The 27,735-nt window shown below is 29.9% G+C and overlaps 2 protein-coding genes across 3 annotated transcripts; both read right to left on the bottom strand.

Moving 5' to 3' along the window:
- Positions 1–3,541: 3,541 nt before the first annotated feature.
- On the bottom strand, positions 3,542–8,572 carry LOC131841772 (arylsulfatase B-like). Its single transcript, XM_059190098.1, has 7 exons — positions 8,297–8,572; positions 7,888–8,047; positions 7,303–7,529; positions 6,475–6,595; positions 5,361–5,513; positions 4,331–4,993; positions 3,542–3,786 (listed from the first exon to the last, which is right to left on the bottom strand). Exons 1-7 carry the CDS (start codon positions 8,429–8,431, stop codon positions 3,575–3,577), a joined length of 1,671 nt encoding a protein of 556 aa, XP_059046081.1. The 5' UTR covers positions 8,432–8,572; the 3' UTR covers positions 3,542–3,574.
- Positions 8,573–9,222: 650 nt separating this feature from the next.
- Positions 9,223–26,915, bottom strand: LOC131841764 (arylsulfatase B-like). Of its 2 annotated transcripts, none has more exons than XM_059190088.1 (8): positions 26,771–26,915; positions 19,658–19,751; positions 17,685–17,844; positions 14,649–14,875; positions 13,519–13,627; positions 12,154–12,306; positions 11,361–12,029; positions 9,223–10,669 (listed from the first exon to the last, which is right to left on the bottom strand). In XM_059190088.1, the coding sequence occupies exons 2-8, from the start codon at positions 19,715–19,717 to the stop codon at positions 10,320–10,322; spliced, it is 1,728 nt and encodes a 575-aa protein (XP_059046071.1). In that variant the 5' UTR covers positions 19,718–19,751; positions 26,771–26,915; the 3' UTR covers positions 9,223–10,319. The 2 variants fall into 2 exon arrangements, with proteins under 2 accessions (XP_059046071.1, XP_059046072.1); XM_059190089.1 differs by lacking the exon at positions 26,771–26,915 and adding an exon at positions 22,736–22,823.
- Positions 26,916–27,735: the final 820 nt, after the last annotated feature.

A 27,735-nucleotide genomic window follows, 5' to 3' on the forward strand; every position in this document is an offset into this window, starting at 1 on the left:
GAATCAACCTAAAATTAACTGAATCAAATTTTGCACTTTTATTATAGATTCTTATTTTATACGACAGTTGTTAACTAGTTATTTAATACTCGAATAGACACGAAATGCAGGCTAAATTAATCTTTGAAAAATACCTCTCAAAGCGGTAGTTTAGTAATTCGTTTTTAATATGTATTAAACGTATAATTATTATTAATTAAATACTAATAAAATAATAGATGTTGTTGTATTAAAGCATATTTTGTGGTTTGATTGCCATCAAATGTAGACACGACCGAAGTCGCGGGTACCACTAGTACATAATAAATTTTGATGCCAGTCATGACATTTAAATTATCAACTGCTGTCAAGCACGGTGAATACCTACGTATCGTATATTATGACACTAGATAACATCAACATAGAAATCAAACCATGTCATATGTCTATTGCACTTGATAAGTTGAACTATTATTAGCATCGATAAAGAAATTATACAGTCGTCTAACGAACTATGATGGTACAGTATTATTTAGTTTTCATGAACAAATAGATACTACTATCTTAAAGCATTGAGACACGTTCTAAATGTCTAAAATAAGTAGCGAGTTGTGATATCGGCATTTTTTCGACATCAGTTGATTTTGGTAATTGTAATTTAGCGACTACCGTGCTCTATCCCAAACCATGTTCCATCTAATGTCCAGCCCTTTGTGTTCCTCATCCTGCTGAAGTGAAGACCTGAACTTGGCGATTGATTATGCCACATAAGTCGCTAACTTATGGTCTGTTTATGTTTAGATTACCATTGGTAAACCCAATGGTCACATCAATATGCGAAAGAAGAATTTGTAAGTTGGTGTTTTTCGTGTGGTTTCATATAAACCTGATCAAGTAAATAATGTATCTAACTAGTATTTGCCTAATTATTGAGTTATCGATATATAAGTTAGTATTTGAAGTAGGTATTTTGTAGCTCCAGAATTTCTAGTTTCTCAGTAAAAACTGCATACTAAGCAATTCCAATAGGTAATCTGCTTATAACAAACTATTGTCTTAAGACAACCATCATTGATATCATTTATACCTATTCCAAAATAAAAAAAACTATATATTCTGCTCTATAACTCCATAGAGTTATTATAATACATGTTTTGTCAGGTAATTATCAATAAAATGCCAATAATAAAAAGATATTATTTTAGTTGCTTATCCTTAATCATTAGTATGCGGGACGAAATACGACAATACAGGAAAATAAGATCTAGAATGACCTCGACCGTGACAAATCAATCGTCATTTTATCGCAGAGTATTTATATATGTTGTTATTTGATCTGTTCAGGTAGATATCAGAAATACTCATATGTATCTTCTTGCATTAAGTTAATGTAAATTCTTTAAGGGGGTCTTCCTATGTGATGGGTTGAAAAAATCGTTTTTTTTTTTTTCATAAATTGCTCCCTTAACATGTCTAGAATACGGTAGTAAAGCGATTTTAGAAAATTCGAAGTCGTTTTAAAGATACAGCAGGTAAAAGAAAGAGCGGTTCGGAGCGGTGAGTTGGCAGTTAGAGACCGGGCCTATTGTGTACCGTCGGCTTTATACCTGGCCTCCCTTTTATTAATATATTTGTTTATACAAGTTTAGACACGTTTCTACAGACTTAAACAGAAAAGGAGCAGGTAAACTTACTGATAAAGTTATCCAAGAAATTACAAAATTCTACGGATTAGCAATTCGACGCCATCCAGATTCGCTTGAAGATATGAGAAAGGAAGTTTGGGCAACGTACTATCACAAATGTTCTTCTGATGAAAACCCTCAGCATCAATTTTGTCCAGAAGGCGAAGACAGTTGGTGTAAATGGCGTAAGGCTGAAGCTAATAATGAACTGGACCAATTTCATCACGATAAACCACCTCTAATTCCGCAAGTCCAAGAAGCTATCAAACCGGTTTTCGAAGATTTATCAAAAGACGAATTATTAATTCGTTGTTTAGGAGCAGAGACACAAAACAATAACGAATCTTTGAATTCTTTGATTTGGACTTTCGCTCCTAAACATCTTCATTCTGGTCCCAAAGTTGTTGAAATTGCTAGCTACTTAGCAGTTATTATCTTTAATGAAGGTTTTCAAGGTATTTTAAAAGTTATGTCGATTATGGGATGCCCTGTTGGTCGTGAAGCCCAAGCGTATGTTGAGAAACGGGATGAAAAGCGAATCTTACGCTCTGAGCGGCGCGTAAGTGATGTCGTTAAACAAGCCAGGATTGACTCAAGAGCTGAACAATCTGCTTTAAAAGAGTTTCGCGAGGAAGAGGAAGGAATACTCTATGGACCAGGCATCGCCGATTGAGAGTAAGTTGATATTTTAATAGTTTTTAACGGACTTGAAACTTTAAACGCGTTTTTCTCAAAACTGTGTTTTTCAAACTTTCCTCCATTGTATCTCAGAAACGGCTGGACCGAATTACTTGAAATTTACAGGGCACACTCAATATATGTAAACGCATGGAATGAACTATTATCAATCGAAAATTTTCAAAACTTCGATTTTTTTATAGCAAAAAAACAAAAAAAAAAATCGCCTAATTTGCAACTTTTATTTCAAATGTCTATCAAAAATCCAATTTTTTTTATATTCATTTGATTATAGGTCATTCCGTGCTTTTAAGCCTACAAATTAAAACGCCGTTTTTTTTTTTTTTTCAGATAAGCCGATCAGCCGGAATCGTGGAGGAAGTGGGAGCTCTTTTTTTCGAGGCGGGGGTGTTCAGAGCGCTGTAACTCTAGTTTGACTGAATATTTTTAGCTGAAATTTTATATTTATACTGTCCAAATATGTGTTAATAAATGATAAAAAACGTAGAAAAAAAATCCTAAAATATCCCTAAAAAACAGGCCGTCACATAGGAAGACCCCCTTAATAAACAAGATCCCTTAAAATTGGTCTTATTAATGTTTTAAATACAAAATTTAATGGTGAAATTATTAATACCACCATTAATTTTTATAAATAATAAGAACATAAATTAATTTGGAGAAATTAAATAAATAAGTTAGATATAGTTAATTAAATATTTATAGTTAATTAATATATTTAATAAATTTTAAATAAGTTAATATTTCTATTTGCATATTCTGTAATAAAGTATAAAAATAATTTTATTAAAATTATTATAATGTATCGAAGTTTAAAAAAACATATTAGAGACTATATAGACTATTGTTTAAAGTTTTTAACCTAGACATATATAAAAACTCCTAGTGCTATAAAATTATAATTTTATAATGCGTAACTGCTGTCTTTCGATTACAGGAATGATGATGATGGTAAGATAAAATCGATATTCATACCTAAAACATAGTACAGTGTAAAAATACGACAAATTATTTATTAATAAGTTTTTGTTTATTAACAAAAACTACAATATATTATTGACTGGGCTTTATATTTTCAGATTTACAGTTTTTCCGAGTTCATATCACTGAACTGTCACTTTATATAATTTTAATAAAATCAGTCCAAAGTTTAGTAAAATAAATGGAAAATATTGTACATAAACACAGGAGTAGGAGACAGTAAGGTAATTTCAAAGATCATCCGCAAACGGTGCCCAGGTATAATTAAACAAACTTGGTGCTGATCTGGGGTCTCTAATCATTGGTATTGGAGTTCGAGGTTTCATTCCGGCCATTTCGTTTTCCAAATTCTTCTTTAATTTCATGACTAATTCTGGATAAACTTGAGAAACATCTCTTCTTTCACACGGATCTTCTTTTATGTTAAACAAACATAATTTATCTGCAAAATAGCAAATTTCTTAATTTAGACAATTTACTTTGATCTGTATGGAGATATCTAAAGTAATAGTTGTTATTTATGTATAATTACCAGTACGACATATAATATTTACTCGTAGATAGACGGAAATATTAATTATAAACCAAATTATTTTTAGAAGGTCGACAGTTAATATTTATAAAATAAAACATATTGAAGTTGTTTAAGGATATTTTGTCATTCCGAATTGATCGTAGATATTCAAGATATATTTGCGGCGATGAAAACTATCTCTGATCTATAAAATATTATAATAATAACCCATTAACATTACTTTAATGGAATTTGTTAAAGGCTAGTTATAAGTTTCTATATATTTATGCAAATATCAGGTTAATACTTTTTACCTTCAGTTTTATCTCAGCAACAAAAACATAATCGTTCGTGCGTATGTATTATATTTGGGTTTTTATTAAACTTATACTAGCGAAATCTCTAACAGATAACACTTAACTATTATTTGCTACCATTAAACTATAAAAAGATTTAACTAAGTAAAACTAACCATTTTCAGGATAGCATAGATCACTGTCATTGTTTTCATTTACATTGCAGTTTACTTTGTTATTGTTTTTTAGTATATTCTCAGTACGATCAAATGGCATACCAATTTTCTCAAGAACGGAAAATGTTTTACTTTTTCTAATATTATCTTCGTATAAAGGTGATGCTCCAATTACTCCTAATAAATCCCATCCTTGATGATTGCTATATTCTTTGGTAACATTTCCAATAACCAATTTGAAGTCTCCAGATATAATAGAAGCGTATCCAACATAATCATCAATTTCAAACATTTCTTTTCGTGATGATGGTTTATTTAATTCAATGTCCTTCCAGAGATCTAATCCATCTAAGTTTGGAGGTGGTTCTGCACCAACAGCCCTTAATAACGTCGGCAACCAGTCGGATACGTGTATATAGCCATTCCATAAATGATTTGGAAGTAAACTTGATGTCCATAATAACCCTACACCTCTCACTCCACCTTCAAAAGGACTCATTTTCAAACCTCTCAAAGGCCAATTTGATGCGTAATTTACTGATGGTCCTGATGTCATACCTCCATTGTCAGTTATAAATACAATTATAGTATTCTCAAGTATTCCTTTGACGTACAGAGCTTCTAATATATCTCCCACACTTTCATCAAGTTTTTTTACCATTGCTGAAAACAGTTTAAACATTGCTAAATATTACAATATAGTTCATCATCAATCGTATTAAAGAGTGTATGTATGTAACTATATAGATGAGTACAAATATTCATTTAAGTGTTTAGAAAAATTATTTCACCGACACAATAAATGATGTTAGAATATCTATTTAAGTTAAATCGGTAATTATTTATATACTATATGTATATATATACCATTAGATGATTAAATAATAAGGTACCCAACGAATCCTAATAGGCTAGTTTAGGCGGAAACCTATGTAAACGAAATTCCCTTGCTACTTAAGACTTGTATTGCTAATAAACAAACTTAGGAGAATATAGTTTAGTTATTTATAGTATAGTAACAAATCAAAACCTGCATAAATCCTTCGTTCAGGAGATTCAACGTGACGCATGGACCTTACATCCTCATGTGGGGCTTGCAGCAAAGCCCCATCATTCCCGGAGTGGGGAGCATTATGAGCCACCATCAGAAAGAGAGGCTTCGTTTCCTCATGTGACTCTATTACTGCAAATCAATTTATAATAGCTTTACTCTATGTTCCTTACTTCAAATATTCTTATGTATAATTAATATTCTTATTTATAATAAAATGTCAAAATAATGCTGTTTATCTACTTGCTAGACTATTACGATTAATAGGATATGACAATGTAACTTGCTTTGTCAAGGAATGAGGAGAGGATCGTCTCTTTCTAAAGGGATGAATTTAGATGATAAAGTAATTATAATATAACAGCTAGTTATAGGGTTAACCAACCATACTAGGATAGTCATACAAATACTAGTATTTTGATCTTCGGTACGTAAATATTTCCATTGGTATAAAAATTAGCACGACATTTTGACCTCTAAAATACAATTCGTACATGAAGTTAGAGAGCCTAAATAAGCTAATATACTAGATTTTATTTATGTTTCTTTATTCATATTACCAGGCCAAATGTTTTAAGGTTGGCAACAATGGTATAATATAAGGTATGATTAATATAAATGAAAATCAACCTACACTTTTTATTTGTTACATGCGAGTATTTAATGTCAAAGTCTTAAAATAATCTTTAAATATACTTGTTGTTATGTGTTCATTACTCTTCTTTACTTACTTTAGATTTAAAATAACTCAAAATAGAATATACGATGTTAATATCATAATTATATATCTCTGTAAACAATATAGGCTTTACATACATAATAAGGCTTTATGGCTATAATACCATATCATAACAGTGCCTAATTATCATATTGAAATGCACAGTTCTTTTTATAAGAGAATAATATTACCATTCTAGCATTCTAGATGACTTGGTATAGGATATTTAGAATTGTTATCAGACAATAACTTTTTCCGTATGAATAAACAGCACGGCATTAAATAATATTCTTATTTTGTCACGGGGCAGAACGTCTATACAATACAAAACGTAATTTTAATAAATTAGTATAAATATGACTTACAAATTCTTACTTGATTTGGCTGCATCAGTGTAAACGTCTGTAATATATCCCTCCACGTCCCATGCTGGTGTTAAATTTCTGTATAAGCACATACCAGATACCTTACTTGGACCGTTTTCTGTGTAACTTGCCTATAGAAAAAGTATTGTGTTCAAATTTGTATTCAAATTACAATAAATTATTTACAAGATGTGATTCCTTATATCAGTGTAACTATTTATTATCTTTTCACAACTAAATAGTTAATTTGTTCTTAATTAAATTGGATATGAACATACATCGTATCACAAGCCAGCTTTCATCTCAAAAAGTAATCATGAATGAAGTGAAATAGAGGATGAATGTTTGTTTACAGACCGAGTCACAGGTAACAAATTATAAGATACACTCTGTTTATGTACATATATATATATATATATATATTGTATAAACAGAGTGTATCTTAATACAAATTAGAACCAAAAGTCAAATAATACTTATGTATAACGTTATTTATTATAGTTGGTCTCCCATCATGAAAAGAATGTGCCCTTTGTTTATTGTGTACAAATGGTATACCAAGCCTCAGACAAGAAATAAGGTGAATAATCTAATATATTCGCCTAATTAATTGACAAGCCCACATTATAAATAACAATTATCTTGTAGGTAGAACAGCTAATTACATACAGGTATCACCTTTGAATGACATAAATAATGCATACTTGCATGCATAAAAAACTGGTAAATGCGGGTTGTCGTTCTCACTGCATTGCTACATTCAAAATTCTTATACCTGCAATTACTATAACTACTATACATTTTATTTTATTTTAAGTATTCTATCTGTATCGCTTACCTCTTCCTCTAAAGTATATTCATAGTAGTCTATAAAACCACCTCTATGTCCAAAATGGTTATCAAACCCTCGAACAGTTGGTAAGAATTCTGTTCGGGATATACCAACGTGCCATTTGCCTATTAAGTGCGTCGCGTAGCCTAAATCTTTGAAATATTGAGGCATTATTTTCTCCGTTGTTGGTAAACCTCTGTCTTCACCATTTGTTAAGGGATATCCCTGCATTCCTAGTGGAAAAGTGTTATGAGATCATAAAATGAAATAATACTTTCAAATTATTTAAAAAATTAGTTGTTACATTTAGCTTTATTCTACAGCTTTGATAGCATGACTTAGAGTAAAATGTATCCTATTTAATTTATCTATGTGCTGAATATAATTCAAACTGATTCATTCATCTGCTCGTGGTTTGATATTATTCAATCACTAGTAGATTTGGATAATTTTGAAAGTAAGATCCTAAGGTCACTAAGATTTTATATCTATCCCATAATTAAATTATAGAGGTATATATATATATATATATATATATATATATAACCAATTATCCAGTATTACGTAATATTATTAAAAAAATAAAGCTACCGGTTGTATGCGCATATTTCCCAGTAAGTAATGCGGACCGCGAAGGGGTGCAAATGCAGTGCGTGTAATACCGTTCTAAAGCAATCCCCGATTGTGCCAAGAGATCTATGTTAGGCGTAGGGATTTGATCCGAGCCATGGAAACCGACGTCATTCCAACCCTGTAACAATACGCAATTTTCATTCAATTTTCCCTTACACAAAAAAATATTTACATAACTTTATCTTTACTTCTTCACCAAATGTATCATCACAGTAACTTAATTTTTATAAATATATATAAGTCCTAAATCATTCCTTAACATTACATCACAAATTAATTGTAAGATTGAATTATGCTAATAACTTAGTTACTTAACACAATTAGATATAAAAAAATAACTAAAGAAGTAATATCGAAAATAACTTACCAAATCATCAGCAATAATAAATACTATGTTAGGTCGTTCCAGTTTTTTTGCATCCAAATAAACGATTAAAACCACCATAATACACATAATGCAAAACATTCCCATTATTACATTAAAAAACGGTCTCTTACACATCGCATAATAATATTAAACTTATTATTAACTCACAAATACTTAGCACAAAATATTTTTAAAAGAAACTCAAAGCAATTTTACATATATATGTGTATACGCTACTTAGTTTGGCACTGTAATAATCACTGTTCCCATGTTCGTACTACATACATTATACAAAAGATAGTTATGAGAAAGGAAGGAGTCTTATCGAATATTTAAAGTAAATGAATTGAATGTTTAAACAAAGTAACAACTGTTCTGATAACAATTTTGTCGACATTTAACATTCAAAAACTAAATAAATAATAAATTGGCTTCTACATTCTACACGGTGTTAATGCCAATTGATTGTTACGCTTATTCTAAAGAAGCGTCGTATATACAACCGGCGCGGCTACATATTGCAAAAATATTGCAAAAATTATCGGCAAATATTGTTATGATAGTATGTGCTTTTGATATGTAATATTAGATACCAAAATACTATAAACTATGTCACATGTGCTTGTTTTATACAAGGATAATAGCAACTTGTAAACTGCTCAATTTTTCTGAATACATCTGTAATGTATATACGAGTATAATGATACGTATTCGGGCCACAGAAAACCCTACTTTGATCGGTGATGATGCAATAACCGATAATACTATGACATAGAGAAGTAATAATTACTAGACGCAATTACATATCTGAACAACTTAACTAGAAAACTTAAACACACATTATGGAATATGAGGATATATTTTTATAATATGTCGTAGTGACCTTTCAAGTTTTGTACAGTTAACATGAAATTATTTTACTGACATTCTCTACATCGAATTTGTAAATGTTAAAATAACATAAAATTACAATATTTATTTTGTGCAAGGTTTAAGTCATAAACACAGTAATTTTAGGGGAGTATAAAATTAAACTAGGTACATTCAGGAATATTGGCAAATATAAATTGTAATTTATTTTATTGGGTACTTTATTACAATGCTAAGTGTAGATATACAAATTTGGTATTAAAAATACCAATTCATTCGGTTTGTACTTCATTACATGGGATAATAATCGAGTTGAAAATTAACATTTAAAAACAAAAGTAGTCAGTAGTTATGTAATTTAATAATATATTTTACAAACTAAATTATACCCATTTGTTTATTCATTTCGAAAATTGAGATTTTTGTATTGCCTTTTGATATCCGCTGTCTATAGTTAAGATAACAAGATAAGGTACTAAATTCTTACTTTATTCTAATAAGAATGTATGTACGTTTATTATTTACATCACATCCTAACTCAAAAATCATTATTTAGATTGGCATTTAACTATACTTCGAAAAATATGAGTTAGCACTAGATTGAGCAATGCCATTAGCGATTACCATTAGCGAGAAGAATACTATCTTGGTCTTTAACAGAAAAACTACACGTAATATTTGGGATGAAGAACATAGGCGTCTTATGGTTTATCCCGGTCACGCTTGGATAATGACACAGAAGTTATATTTGATAAATATAACAATAAGAAATACTACGTAATATTTACTACTACCATATTTTATTAACACGCTTCGCTTCTGAGATAAGTGTATAATCTTATTATCATTGTATTCGGTCATGTACCTCTGTATATGAGATAGCTATAACACAATATATTATGCGAATTGTACTAAATTTTCAGTAAATCATGTGAATACAAGTGAAATAACTAACTTTAGTACATACATGAGATCTTCTGACTGATATAATTGTGAAGACAGTTAATGTTCTGTAAATAACCACATATTTAAACGACTATCATACATAGGTGATTTAGATAATTAAACACTATAGATACAATTAATTCTTAAACATAATTAAATAAATTAATCTCTATGTATAAACAATTAATATGCCACAACTACATATATATTAGAATACACTTTTTAAAATACATAGAAAATTTCTTATGCCTGTCGTACCATCACAGTTAATAGAATTAGCTATTGTTTTATTTCTATTGATATTTTTCCTAATACTACTTTTTCTATCAGTTAATAAAACATTCGATCTATTGGCAGAGTCTGAAAGCCACGCAGTCCATCTATATTCAAAATTAGCTGGATCTGCCTGTATCTGTATATCCAATGGCCCTCTTCTTCTTTGCATTGCCCATAGACCACGAAGCCTGCTTGTTAAAAGAACAGCAATTGTATTGGCTCTTTGCCAGAGATCACGACTCTCGCTAGGATCTTGACGAACATTGAAAAGGCAGCCGCGAGCTGAAATAGTACACGGAATATATTTTTTTTATTGTCCAAAATTTAATATTGTCGTACTATATCTTTATAAAATATATAATAAATAAAGTAAATATAAATTTCAGAAATATTATGTCTGTGATAGAGTGTGACATGCATGTAATTTTACTGACATATTGTAACAGTTTTTCCAATGAACAAACATGAAAAGTTGTTTGTAAAACAATCATGAAATTTCCTCATAAAATAAGACCATATCTAAAAGTGGATGCTACAAATCCGTAGAAAGCATAAACAGTAGTTATATGATCACTGATTTACCTGAGACGATATAATACAAATTTAAATTTGTAAATCTAGCACTATACCGAGGCAATTTGCAGTGGAACATTCTGCACTACATACACATAAAACGCCAGCTACTACATACATACTTACAAAACGCCAGCTACTATATCCCCCCAAAGTGTATTTTTCTAAAATTTTTAATCCAAATATGATATATATTACATGTAAATAAAATCGTGACTATCACGACATTAAGTCAACGTTAAGTCATCGCAGTTTCCAGGATCTTTGCGTTTTTACTATACAAAGAATACCAAATTTATATATGAAATACTATTCATAGTTATATTAATAATATTTAATTGTCACCGCTTAGACTATAGGAGACCTAGCCACCTGGCTATAAGGTATAGACATCACTTACTGGGAGTCGGAAGACATGGCCTGCTGTCTCGTATTGGCTCTCCTTGTTTAATTGTTGCTGCATAACGCAAAGCCTTAACCTCTTCAATATCTAAGTATAATCCCATATACTCAAATATCCGAGCAATCTCACAAGATCTCAGCGATGGAAAATATTCTGGTGTCTTCTCCTTATTAATCATCAGATCAGCACCATAATAATCATTGCTTAAACCGGTAACATTGCCCACAACTATTTTATAATCGCCTGCTCTATAAGCTGCATATGTATTAGTGTCACTATCTTCAACAGTTATAAGAACTTCTGTACGTTTAGAGTCTCCATCTTGTATAATTGAATCCCACTGATTTATTCCATCTATTTCTGTTGTCAATCGACCGCCAGCAGCTGCTATTAAAGTAGGTAACCAATCGGTAATATGCATCAAGCCTTCCCAGACCCGAGGTCTGAATGAAGAATGCCACACGAAAGCAGGTACTCTTACAGCTCCTTCCCAAGGAGTTTCCTTCAATCCTCTAAAAGGTAAATTTACTCCCCAGTTGTTATTGATTCCTACTGTAGGAGATCCATTATCAGATGCAAATATAATAATTGTGTCATCTAAGATATGTTTTTCAGCGAGAGCACGCACTATACGACCAACACTGCGATCTATATGCGTAACAACCTCTGGAATAAAATTGTGTATTATTAAGGGTATAAATATTTTAATCACTAGCAATAAAATATCTTCTGATGAGTATATACACTTTGATATATACATATATTATACGAAATATTTTTTATGACATACCTGCATAAAGTCTTCTATTAGAATTAGCTATATGTCTGTGTTTCACTTTGGTATATAACGGTGGTTGGAGACTTCCGCCTGTGTTACCAGCATGAGGCGCGTTGTGCGTTACATGAAGAAATAAAGGTACTGAACTGTTGTGTCCCTTAATTACTGCAATTATTATTATTTTTAGTTATTATAAAGATAATATATATAATACTATAGCATCTACTAAGATACTCTTACCTACGTACATATTTCTTTTACTACCGACTACCAATTGGATTCTCAATACGCATGGATACATATTGTTTCGTGTAACATCCACAAGGTTAGCGATGTCTTGATTGAAATTTAAAAAAGTGTGCAAAATTAATTTCTATTTCAAATATTATTTTTGTAATTAATAGGGTTCACTTCCAAGTTGGTTTTATAACTTTAGTTTGTTTTTTGTGGAAAGAATCGTACATAATACGTAGACTTTCCCAAACAATAATCAATCAGAGTTGCGATTTCAATAAAGCGCTTCGAGCACAACTTTGAGAATATTGAATTGCTCACATCGTTTCGGAATACAAATTCGGTTTGTTCTCGCCATAGATAGCAAATCATGACTTTCTTATTGTTATTCTAGTGAATTATCTTACACAACTTCACTTTTAGTTTCCACCAAATCAATGTGTATGAAAACGCAGTTTCAGAAGCCATATCAGTAATTGTATTGTAATTCAATTATTTCACTTCAGAGAATTTCCTAATGCCCTTATTTATGAAGATTAATATATGAACAACATTCCATTGAATATACATAGATATGAACGTCAATAGTATTATCTAATGTTTTCTTTGATTGGTGTTGGACAACACAGTTACTATTACATTCTTAGTGACTATTTCATGTCCTAAAACTTAAAACTGAGGTGTTTATAATACGTATATAGATACAGTTGACACGAATTGACATTTGTAAATATTTCGGCCTAACTAAATATTTGATATTCACTTTATAGACTTCTGTGTCTATTCACTCTTCAAACCAAAATACAATAATTTCAGTATAGCAAAGGTATAATAGATGTAGGTATTTATGGTATATCGGTATTTATGATACCGTACTATATCCTACTTGCCCTGGTAGGATACACAAAACTCTACAGGACTGCTGCGCGACGTCGGTTCACATATAGTTTCATTATACTTTTGTACTTATATTACACTTCCATCAATCCTAAGCTGTTTTCATAATTCTTTTTGCCAACTATAAGTTTTATTACCATGTCAACCTCATACCAAGTTCTAAATATTATAAGTCGCTTTTCGAGAATAATACAATAAAACCATCAACCACTATATAGCAAATTATAAAGTGAAAAATATAATTACTTTTAACTGCTCTATCAGTTAAAGCATCGACAATATATCGGTCTTCCTCATCTTGTGGGATGTCGTTGTCGTAAAGATCCAATCCAAACAGAGTGCGACCATCGGGCCACTGAAAAAAATTTAAACATACAAACGTAAATATAAACTTTACCCACAGTATTTATCAAAACACATGTCACAAATATATTTAATTATTTCCGACATAAAAAAGCACACCTAAAAATATATTAGAATCCAACACTCAACCTATTTATTAGTATTTTAATTATATATTATTATTTTATAATATAAATGTACTTGTAATGTAAGTGTATAGTGGTGAAGTAGTATTAACAAACTAATCGATATCTCATAACATGGATTTTTTTTAATTGAGATTGTAAAAATCGTCTGCGTAGTGCTCTTTCTCATCTACTCGTGTATCAATGACAGAGTAAGAAAGGGGTGAAAATACAGGATATGGATCTGTATGAGTAAAGACGTAATGATTTTCATATATGTGTCACTTGTTTGGTTTAATGATTAATGATAACACATAAAAAACATTACCATCATACTTACAAAAAATGGTAAGATACAGAGAGCATGAGTAGATATTTATTTGCTACATATTCATTCATTTAACGTCAGTTAGTATAATAAATTGCAGTATATATCATTTAAAATACATATTTAAACAAGCTGAAAACGGCAACTAAGTAAATAGGCAGTTAGTACTTTAAGTAAATATGGTGTACAGAAAAATATCTATTCATGTAGTTACTCCTTTTCATAAAATTTTATCGATCATCACGACTGTGACTTTTAGAATATCAATTAAATGCTATGCTACTTCGATGGTTCTTTTAATAATCAATAGCTTTATATTGAGTACTTTCTTACAAATTAATTTATTACACAATAGCTTTTTTATTATCCTTATTAAATCCTGTTACGAATCCTGGAACGAAATATAATATATTTATATAAAGGTTATTTGGTCTAGTCGGAATCATGAAGGGTTTTTAGTATTATATTACTTCTCAATTTAATTCTTAGATACTAAGATTTAGTATCATCTACTTATTTGTATTTCTATTGCTATTATTAGGTACTTTTCAAATAATGATATCAGAATTATTTTTTCTTACCATTTCAACTTTATTGTAAGTATAATAATCGATGAAACCACCTCTCATTCCGTAGTGACTGTCGTATCCTCTTGACGTTGGATAATACTCTTTTCTGGACATCCCTACATGCCATTTACCTACTAAATGTGTGGAATAACCAAGCTCTTTCAAATACGAAGGAAGAAGACGTTCCGTTAGAGGTATTCCCCTATCTTCGGAATTAAATAATGGAGTTCCATGCATACCTGAAAATTAATAGAATATTCATATAAGAATAATATTTTTTTTAATTATACACAGAGAGCCATCTAGTCCCTATTTAAGCAAAGCTTCCGTTATGGGTACTAAACTCATAGTATGTTTTTATAATAATTTACAATAATACCCAAGAATCGTGCAAGGAATCCAACATATGATATTCGGAAGTAAAGCGGCATGCTAAACCACTAGACCACCAAGACCGTCATATAAGCACATATACCTAATGATAAAGTGTCAATAAAATAAAAGCATAGTTTTCTATTAAATATAACGACTATTAAAATATGGAGATTAAGAACCCAATTGTTTTGAGAAACCATATTTGTCGGGAAATGTATGTTACATTAGTATAACCCAAGATCCCCGTTCAAATGTTGAGGGTATTACTAGTAATTAACTCCATTGCTAGCAAACCTAGCTTCTGGTGATAAATACAAGAGACCACAATCAATTCAATTACGTAATTATCTAGGGAAGATTTTCTTCAATTCTGTGTTTAGTTCTATCTCAGTTCCTTAGGTTTTTCTGTAGGACTGCAAGGAGAATATCTCTTTGCGGTTCTTAACATATAGCTAAACTCCGAGATTCTAATAAACGTAGGTCATGAAATACAATATAAAGACTATACTAGCAGTGGACGACAAAGTTTTGGTTCCGTAAGTTATTAATGACAACATTCACCAAATGCCAGTCAGACCAGAGATATTATAAATGTACACATTGGCATAAAGAAGATTGAAATAAATCTGATAATATAAAAAAATATCTATTTCGCGGTACAACGTGTTGTAATTTCGAGTTCTACGCGTTCAAATATAAATTACAGGTCGAAACGTAATACTGACAGAGCCATCTATCATATCACCAGTGCTCTACAAGTTAGACGTATAACAGTATATGCAATGGCTACTAAATGTCGTTAGGTGGAACTACTTGTATAAAATGATAAATTGAAATCTGGCAATGAAACAAAAAATATTTAAAGGACATTTTTGATGGAATTTAAGAACAAGGATTAACATTATGTTCTTATATGAAAATATTTTTGAATCGTTTTTGGTAGCCTAGAAATATTTTATAGAAGCATACTTATCGACGGATGTTTTGTTGCTCATATACGAAGAAATAAAAATAATAACAATAAAAGACTTTTATTCAGCACTAGTTAACCAGCGCAATTTTGTCTGAGTAATATTTTCCCGTTTTTGTTACATTTTTCATTGCAGATCCGCTTCTGTTAATATTATGAACCAACAGAAAAATAAATAATATTCTTAGTTCAATTTTTATTGTAACAATAAATATATCTTCAACAACAAACAATCATAGATATGTCAGAGAGAAACCAACTGTTTTAAGGTTATCATCTTATTTCCGTAATATCCTACTCCTATCTTTGTCAATTTTATCTAAAATTTCAGAAAATAGACGGCACGAAATTGCTCAATACCGTATGCCTAAGCCTATTAAGAAAGAAATTGTTAGATGCGGTTGAGTTTTTGGCATTTACATAGAGCGTAAAACCACAATCAGGCAATATACTAAGTATCTGAATATATTATGTCATAAATTTATTTTATATGATATAAATATACATCTATACTAATTTTATAAATGCGAAAGTCTGTTTGTATTTTTTGTTTTTTCTCGCCTGAATAGATTTTAATGAAAACGCGGTATTTACCTTTTATCACAAAAAACAAGCAGACGACATCGCGGCTAACAAACAACCAGTAAAGTATGTTTTAAGTAGATTCCATTTCAACTTATCTTTTAATTCCAAAGTTAATAATGTATTCGAAGATAATAAACATTTTTGAAAGTCAAAAATTATATTATTTTGCGCCCTAGGCGAGTGCTGTTGGTATCCAATTTCAAGGGCTATACAGATTATATATTATTTTATCTGGGTCAAAAGTGAGAAAGTTAGGAACCTTGAAAAAAATATTGTGACACCAAAGTTTTGTAAAATATAACCTAATAAAAATTAATAGAATACATTATGAAATCCTGCCTAAAAGCTGATTAATAGGTCAAGATTAAAGAAGTTCAATAGGTAAGCTAATAGTTAAATTAGGTACCTAGCACAGTAATAAGTTTATATTTAAACTTATTAAATTATTATAAACGAGTAACGAATCCCATTATAATTTTAATTACAAATAATTATTCATCCTACTAAATGCTGCATGTTATCTGCATTATATGAGTCTGATAGTAAAGTTGATTTTGTGTAGTACCGAAAGAGACATTTGTCTATATGTTAATTGTCATTATGCCTTAAATAAGGTAGATATTTTTATGTAATTGGAAAGGCAAAAAACCTGACGGTTAGCGGTAATCTTCGCCTATATACAAAAAAAGCACTACTAAAATTACATTATTATGTGACATCCGTGATATTAATTGTATGAATACATATTATTATTCCTTTTTTGTATATATTTAACTAAAATATCTGAGTAGATAAAAGACTTATTAATTTATTATAATTAAAAAAGTAATGGAAATGATGAATACAACCCGCAGCTTTTTTACATGAGATATTAACAAGGGTATACTGTATTAATACAGAATCTAGTCCATCTGTGCACCAAACCCTCCCTTCAAATATAATAGGTATGTATTTAAGTATGATTGAATGAAGTATTTAAAGTGCCTAATATATTTGAATAAATCATCATCATCATCATCGCAGCCCGGAAGACGTTCACTGCTGGACATAATTTGAATAAATGAATCACTTTTATAATGTACAAAAAGTTTATAATAATCAAACATTTTTGAACTTACCCAATCTCATTGGATATTTTCCGGTGAGCAAAGCAGTACGAGCTGGAGTGCAGATAGCTTCGCTATAGTACTGCTGCAGTATAACACCATGATATGCCAGAGTATCGATATTTGGTGTTAATATTTGGTCCGAGCCGTGAAACGATACATCGTTCCATCCCTGCAAAAATAACATCTCTAAAGTTTTTTTTTTTAATTATAAACATAGTACCTATTTATATTTTCGGTTTTCGATATTTAATGTTTTGGGAGAATTTGGTAAAAAAAGGAAATAATTATAAAAACATACCTACAGGGTAATATAATATAATAATAGGTAATAATAATGTAACTAGTGTAACCTACTTCTTTGAATTTTGCTAAGTACCTATGCAATGCAATGCTGTATACAAACAATTTGCCAGCTCGTGACAATCTTTCAACTATCTATCTGCCTCTATTGTTTTATAGTACTGACCTTTTATGTCCAATTATGTAATGATAATAATAACCCTCTATCTAACCTTTTCAAAGTATCCAGTAATAGAATTGAACATTATCGATTTTATCATTCACCATTTTTCTATAAGTACCTGCTGCGTTTTGAACCCGCCTAATATCTATATCAATATAGATTAATCAATTTAATATATTTCAATTATATACCCTAGATCTAGATATCATATTACAAAATACATTATACCACCATAAGCCCGGCATGAAATCTATTGTATCCACGTCCGTTACAGGATCAATAACCAAAGGTAACTTTTATGTATAAACTAATGTAGTAAGTTATAATATTTTTTTTATTATATTTTCCCTAAAGGGACACCTTTTAATAATATATTTTAGTTATTATATTAGATTTTTTAAGCTTTTTAATTTTAGGTTCTTAGTCGTACAATTAAGTTATGTAAATAAAGTAAAGTTATAATATGTAGATGGAATAAATATAGCAAGTGAGAGATCTTCATAATAATATACCAAAAAGAAGCTATAAAGCTTATTTGTTATAGTAAAATAATTAAAATTATAATTTTGAGTTCATATCAGTATGCATTATATTTAAATTATCAAATTAATTCATCAAGTAATTATGAAACAATGAACTACAAGTGTCAATAATTATGTAAGATGCATGACATGAAAATATGAGGGAATATATGTATATTAAAGGAAATGTGCTCCCAAAATTATAACAAAAAATTAAATGATTAGAAACGTTACAGTGTACCTATATATTACATGGACTAACCACGGCTATATGATAGCGTCACTACTCCAGCGTTTCCGGTACATTATATGTATATGATATACGACGAAACCTATCTCAATGCCACTGAAGCCGTTATATCTTACTTTCACATTTATTTATCTACATAAATTAGGTTAATAATCTTTTGATATACATAAAAGAAATAACTAATACCAGTACTAAGTTAAAGTTGTATGGCTGAACATATTTAATAAGAATATATATCACAGTTTCATTAATTGCAAGGTTTAGATACCTACCTTACTTAATTAATATTAAAATTTTTTTATAAGTTATACGTAGCATCTCTAAGTTACTATTTTAGTATGTAGGTTGTAGTCGTACAGGTTGTGATTCCAGAAGTATAAAAAATATGGGTAGGTGTAAAAAAAAGTGTCACCTCATGTTCTTAATTCGCATTTTTTGGTGAGTTATATTAGTCACGGTCTTGCGGCTAGTAGTTTGTGTAATGATAAATGTAATCTATAATTAAAACAACTTAGCGTATTTTAATAGCAATCTCATACAAGGTACTCAAATAAGTACAATATAGAACAAATGTAGAACGCTACATTGGATGTTGCGGTAAGCTAAAAGTTACACAGAATCAGTGGATAACGTAGCTTGTGGAGAATTATGACGGAAGTAAATGTTCATCATTCATTCATATACATCATTATTTGGTACATTAAACGGCAGCAGAATGTCCTTCAACTATCGGTTTAATATAACGTACCATATCATCAACCATGATGAATACAACGTTTGAAGAACTTGATGGGTATGCCATTACCATCTTGATTAAAAGCAGTACAGTCCAAAATTTCAATCTGGAAATAATAAAAAAAAACTATATAATAGACATTAATATTAAAAAATATAAAGCTTTTCTTTTATCTCGCGTTTTAGTAGCACAAAATCAATTTTATTGTGTTAATACGTTTGCTATAACAGTAACATTTTTATGTACGGATACAGTACTAATTATTATAATTAACAAAAATAGGTTTTTTGTTTATTATTGGTTATTAATTTATAACATTCCAATTTTGCGTATTTTAAAGAAAGGCATAGACATTTCAAATAAATCGAAAAAATAAGTCGGACGGACTTTTCACTGCTTTTACTACTTGTACCTTTATTATATCTTTTTTTTCTTGTAATCCTATATACTTTTTCCATAAATGCTGGCCTACTATTTAAAGTCAACGGCTCCAGCTTGGTAGTAAATGTGAGTTTAGAGCACAAAATCAAAATTACTACTATATACTGACCAGAGTGAAGTATACATTATCAATAATTATAGATTTGTAAAAAGTTATCCTTGAATGATTCACGTGAATTCATTACAGTCCAATTGTGGTTAAATGTTTCGGCATCAAACGAAACCAATTGACAATTTGGATTAGATACCTTTATTACCTTTATTTTTAATAAGTTTATTATTATTTATTTTATTTATTCTTTGAGGAAGTAGTCATGCAGAACAATCATGTTATTAACTGTCGCTTTTAAGTATTTTAATGGCGATGGCACATATAGTAAGTCATCTCTAGTAAACTTATATTAATTTGTATTTATATACTTCTTCTTTATATAATTCTATTATATAGAATACATTTTCAGACAAAACTTTTCAAAATTATGTTAATTACGAATATCTTAATAACAAATAATTTGTTCTTATTGTTATTGCATTGTTTGTTACATCTCGGTATGCACCATGAGGAAACAACTCTATCAACTGTCATATTATCAGTTTGGCATAACTACGCATGCAAGTACACCCTTATTCATTATCATATTAAATATATCAGCTATTAAACCAATATTTTAACAAATAAAGTTTATAGGAGTTTTAATATCTTTCTATGAATACTTTTATTTCCTGCAATAATTACGCTTCGATCCGGTATCTCATGTCACGGATGAAAGCTACTAATTGTATTTGAATTTTAACTATATTCAGTTATATACAAATATATAATCTATTATGGAAAAAATCCCTCCGTCTCATTGGAGACATGTTATGTCTATTAAGAAAGTATATTTAATATTGACTAATTATATTATTATTATTTCATATATAGCGCGTGGTAGAGATCATCTACATATAACACAATTACATATTACTGAATAGCTGCCAAGTCAATACTATATTACCTATTGACTAATAATAATTATCAAATGCTTTTCAAAGTCATTACTAAGTGACAAACCATGAGAGGTACTGATAAAGTCACAAAATACTGAAATTTTCGTGGTGCTGTTCATGTATATTGTACTTACCATCAAGTGTATCATCGCTTGTTTTCTATTCCAGTGACATAAAAACAAGTTTTCTGTATACTGAACGTAAAGTACAAGCCAATTTAAAACCGGTTTCAGGTAATATAAATTTTACAAGCCCTTATCGATACGAAGAAAAAGTATTAAGATAATGTGTATAAAAATTAACACTAAAATTAATTTAAAATAATTATTTCTAATTAAAAAAAACCTATAATATATTTCTTTCGAACTAAAAAAGCTCGCTTTACTTACTTATATAACTACCGATAGATTAAAAGTATGTACCTGCCTCTACATTTCAAACAATACTTCTTCTTGGAAGTATAATAGGAATTGAATTTCATATAAGTGCAGTTTCGTAATTGTTATAGGATTTATAATAATAAAATGGCTTTATTATAACGTTATAAATAGTCATTATATTATATAGGCCGTCACATATCGTAGCTTGTCGTCTTATAACTTCCGAGGTACTGAAGCACGCAAAAACAATTATATTTTACTGTACTATATTTTTTTAAGAAATGCTGTTGTATATAATATTTATGATAATGATATTATGTATAGAGTACCTAACTAAAAGTAAAAGGAAAAGTTTCCTATTTACTCTTATGTATAACAATATTCTGATACAAAATAATAAAATATGTATGTACATTACAATACACTCACCCACGTTTTATATTGAACATTTTGCCGTTATTCCAAATTCACACAAACAGTAACACTAACACAATACTACAACAAAACTCATTGAATACAGAACGCTTCGTTTTACATAACATTCAGAGCGACAGTGAAAAATTTACATATACTTATTCTCAGTTTCATAACATATCGGTATTCAAAACGTCAAAAAATTGTAGTGACCAGTGGACCAGTCAGTTACGACGTTCAAACAACACAAACTGAGCTCTGGTACTTTTTGTAAAACTACACGTGATGTCTGAAGCAAACACAATAGAGGTCTGGCTGCTATTGAAAAGGCATGAATGAACAGCTTCCTAATATTTCAGTACTGTTTTAGGGTTTCGTAGCCAATTTAATAAAACGAAATCCGTATAATTTCTACAATTCCATATAGTGTCTATAAAGGACAAAACATGTAAAATGTTTTTGGAATGGGTCAAATACAAAAATTGCAAATCTGCAAAAGTTATGAAAAAATATTTATTATATATATCAACTACTAGTTAGCATGTGGTAGGTGTTAATAAATACGACGATATTACTTGTAATGTTATTTCACAATAACTTTAAACCTATTCTCTTCATAACCTATCTCTTGCATAACTTTTTTACTAGAAACGCCGTAGTTGGTCTGAAACTTCCAAACTACGTGAAAACTCTAACAATGAGGTTTAACAACCTATAACCATCCTTCAGTCTACATTAAACTAATGTGATCATGAAGTTCATAACCATTATAAATGTAAAGATACGCTTTATAATAAATCCTTAGTTCACCATGAGCAAGCGGATACTGTGTATTATTATTAAAATAGTATATATCTATTGATACTTTTAGTCATAATGCGGTAGATAAGTCCTTTGACTCCAAGGGACCTCCTCCATCTCTCTTCTCTCACTCGTACAAAGTAGTCTTAAGTAATCCAAGTAAATTAGTTGCCAGTAGTTGTATGAAACCACTTGCCGACATGTCTAAGATCTCTTTGTTACGCTGTAATTTACAGGAGAATATTCGTAGTTCTAGTTCATTTCATTATTGCTATTCTTGAAATTCTTATAACTTATATACTACTTAGTTTTAATATATTACCTCAGGCCATTACTAATGTTTTACTGGTATATTCCCGCTAATGTCCATGCTCTATTAGAAAGCATAATTCACTATACATACTTTACCAAATATTATATATGAAAATAAGTAAAATACATTTACCACCACCATTTACTGGGTTTACCCAGATTGAGTTGTCGAAAAAGTTTACAAATTTCTACGTGACGAAATAAACGCAACATTTGATTCATTTCATTGAGTGTATTTGAGCCCAGGCTCTTTTGAAGCCTACACATTGAAGTTGGAAATCACCAGATCAAAATTATAATTTGGAACGAACGACTTCTTCTCAGTTTTATAGAATTGAGTAAGGTGATATACGAGTAGCTCCAGTATAAAATTCGGGAGAATTCTATTGAGTCAATTATTAACATCAGTAAATATTAAAACATCAATTAAGTTATTTTCATATTTATCTAATACCTTAATTGTGATCAATTATGCAATTTTAATTATATTCATTGCAATGGATATTCAGAACGGACACGACGATTATTAAGTAAATACTTGAAATAAACACACACAGTAAAACGCTCTTTTAATTCGACTCTATTCGAGTAGCAAAAAGGCCGAATGTTATTAATAATAATTTCAATGCGCAATCATACAGAACAGAATTTATAGCCAGATACCAATTAAAACTAATATTACTTATCATAACCTATATTTAAGTTTTAACTGTTAAAAAATGAACACTGAAATTATGTATGGTGAAAAATCTAAAAATCCATTAGGGTTAGGGTGAAGGGGATTTTTAATCATGGAACTAAAGTCTCCATTACTATCAATGTACCATATCAGGTAGGTCTTCCAATACATAACAGTGGTAGTTTCTGGTGGTTTTACTATGATATGCTAACTATAACTGACTACTACTGACTTTATCCCCATCCTGTCATCCTCCACCGTTTATCATTAGCACCTGCGGGTGCACCATCCTATTTATCATTAAAAAGTGTAAATATGTTGATCTTCTATGTATAATTATTTTTATGAACCCCACTATTTTAATAATATCTAAACGGAACTGTATCTTACGCCAGATTTGTAGTGTGACTATTAGTCATACAGTGTAGATATATTATAAAAATATAAAACACAAAACCCGATAATCAGATTTTTAAAATCTGATTTTAACTTGAGTAAGCAACATAATTCCATAATATAATTTGAATACTGATATTTGTGAAGTCTTACTTTTTATTCTTTTTACTTAAAAAACATCTAGAATTATCTCGTGGATTATGCAAAATTAAATATTCAAATTCAAATAAGATATATTTTTATCATTTATAGACGTTGCACCTATTTAGATATAAATTTAAGTACTACATTCAGCGTAGCAGTGACTCTATTCTATCATTATTATGAATTATTTCTTTACATATTCACATACATCTAAGTTCAGAACTTCCCACTAACAGTAAGAAACCTACGTTTAAAGTTATTTCCTTCTGTATCCGGCAACCTGCCACAGAATTCCGCTTTATTTATTACCTATGAGTCTGATTATTTCCGCTTTCTTGTGGTCAAAAGAAGGAAATGTTTCTTTGCACTTAATTTTTTTTTTCACTACTTGAACTTGTATTTTCTAATGTAATTGGCATGACAAACACACTGAAAGCCTACCTGATGGTAAGTGGTAACCATCACTTATACACATGAACAGCATTCTGGTTTGGTTTCAATTTAGCATCCTTTTTTCTGTTAATATGTCATTACGACAAAAGAATACAAATCTGATTATATGTCGCAATTTTATTCGAATTTAATTACTGTCGCACATTAAAATAATATTTGAATGTATTTGTTTATAAGTACCTACTGAAATCTGTTTTAATATGCATATACATATAATTAATGACCAGGTATACTGTTAATATCTGTTATAATAATACAATGTAGGCCATACGCATATCCAAGTAATGATATTGTATATTGCAAAATTCAGATAAGCCACAAAAAAGTAATTGCATAATATGCAGTTGTACAGACTCATTCATTAAGTATAGGTACTTTTATGATAATCGAAATTCTACTTGTAACTAACCAAACACAGTTGCATAATAGTTATTTCTTGGCCTGAAAACTAGAAAGAGATTCTGTATGTAAGACATAGTACATATGTAGTCATCTTTGCCGCAGACTTCTAGACTAAATACCATCCACGCGATTTTGTCATAAATATGAATTGAACATTGTGAGAAGTAAAACTTTACTGGAAAACTGAAGTGATTAAACATTAAAATTGTTAAAATGTAAAAAACTGTCAATATCTATATTTAGTTTTTTTTCTCCGTGTCTATTACAATGATTCGGCTAAATGTTGGCATATCGAATTATGCAATGCCTTAGCATAATAGCAACTGTCACCAAAACATTGACCCTATCTGGAAATAGATTATACCTACCTGAGTAAATATTTCAAATAGTGAATTAATTTTTTAAACTGCATTGATTCTAGAGATTGAGATACACATACACAAATTCACAAATATAGTACTCTCTTATTCAAAATTTTGAGATGCCAACGATTAGATATTATTAAAATTTGGACATTCCATACGAAACTCTAAAAGTAAAACATAATTGTTTCTTAAAGTTATCTAGGTATATTCGTAGATTTCTTGACATATTTAATAAGTTTTGTTATATTTAATCAGTATGTCGCGTAATTGCTGGAGGAGTCCCCACAGTAATTTTACTGTTATAAACTCACCTTCTAAGTTCGAATCACAAAAGTATATCATCACACCATAAAGGAAGTTGTTTACAAAAATCTTACGTTGGCCATAAACAAAAGATTCGCCGTATACTTTATTTTAAGCTAAAGATGTCATTTATCATGTGATCTCATGGATTTTCCCTATTACTAGAGCAAACAATGTACCTATGTTCATTATTAAATGAACTATTAAAATTAGGCTAATCGAGTTTTTAATGCATATGAGGATATTATTTAAATGTTTGTCAACTTGTTTAAGGTTTCATCTAGATTGATTTTAAATTTATATTAAAATGAACGATGCTAACAATATTTGGGGTCCTTATTTTTTCGCAATTATTCATTTTAATTTTGATCGGTGATTTCGCCAAAGTCATGGTTTTATAGACACAGTGGGATTTTATAGTTGTGCCTGTCTTCAATGTGCTCAGTAAAATTTGACAATTTAATGAGGATTAGGACATATTGTAAATACAGATAGCATAATACCTGAGGAATAGCAAACAAATATTATTAGGGTTTTCATTATTCAGAGGACAACATTAATTAGTAGGTTGAGAATTACAATGTTAGGTTATTACTAGTTATAAATAGCTTGTGTTTTGATAATAGCTATTTATAACTAGTACCTACCGAAATGGTAGGTACCTATATTGAAATGATGAGGGAAATTAAAAGGTAGAATGTCATAAGGTAGAACTGATAAATTTGACCACTTCAAGAAAAAATATTTTAAATATATATTTTCTAGTATTACCTACCTACAACATAAATGTGGAACATGAGTGAAGCCCTGAAATTACCATTAGGTGTTACATACTGAAATACCAATAAATCAGACAAGTACTAATAAGATTTGAGAACAATTGTTTCTAAACACGCTAGATAGATACTTCTTATTTAGTGACACTGACATAGTAAGACATTCTAGGTAATTAAATTGTAGCTCTACACGTAACATGCTTGACACTGTTCAACAAAAAAAACATTGAAGTTGACCTTGAACCAAAAATGCCATTTGTAGTACTTACCTATATCAATGTGACGGACAATGCAAAGTGATATTAATGAATTACTTTTATCTTGCATGGTGAAAGTGCGAGCACAAATTTTGAGTACATGTGATTGTGCAAGCAGCTTAAATTTTTAGTTCTTATGATTATGCAAAGGTGAACACACTTCCCTACCTATTTATTTAGGCCGTGACCTACTAGTTTACACCCTAAGTTACAAACCTCAGAAGTCGTCACGTCGAATTTATCTGATATAAAAAAATGTGCGTTTTATTTATTTTAATAGAACTCTATGGTAACAAACCCAACAAAATAATTGATCTGTCATTAGTTATCTACAGGTACCTACAAGTAGTAGAATTATTCATTTTTAAATAGCAAATTATAAAACAAATTATATCTTTATGACTGAGTAAAATAAACGGACTAAATTATCGAACCTAGCCTAAGTTTAAAACTTTATTACCCGCCTAATCCAATTGTATATATACACATATATTTTTGCTGTTAGTCGTAACAATATTAAACAATCATTTAAATATTCGTTAATTGTTATTATTATAGATCATCTCACCATATCTGAGTTAGTACCAACTTAGGCGATAGGAATAATGTAATTAAAAATGCTACTTTTAACTATTAAAACTAAATTTTAATCAAAATACACCAGTAACATAATAACCAGTAATATAGTTTTTCTTAGTTAGTCAGCATCAGCTAGAAATGTAACACTGTAGAATAAAAAAAGGGTAATATATATAAGTTGATATATCTATTATGTGTGCATTCGACTATTTTTTATAGAACTATAATGAAGATGAAAGTTCAAACATAAAGTCATCAATCACAGGTAAGTAGCTTCATGGGGACCACGATCTTACATGGTACATGGTCATGGCCATGATACAATGCCATGGCCTTACTGAGCCAAATTTATGTGCATCCTATCCATTTATGTAGTACCCCACCAGCTTATACCATTA

Source organism: Achroia grisella, unplaced genomic scaffold (assembly GCF_030625045.1).
Source record: "Achroia grisella isolate CSIRO2021 unplaced genomic scaffold, CSIRO_AGI_Agris_v1 utg1920, whole genome shotgun sequence".
In the NCBI taxonomy this organism is placed as follows: Eukaryota; Metazoa; Arthropoda; class Insecta; order Lepidoptera; family Pyralidae; genus Achroia; species Achroia grisella.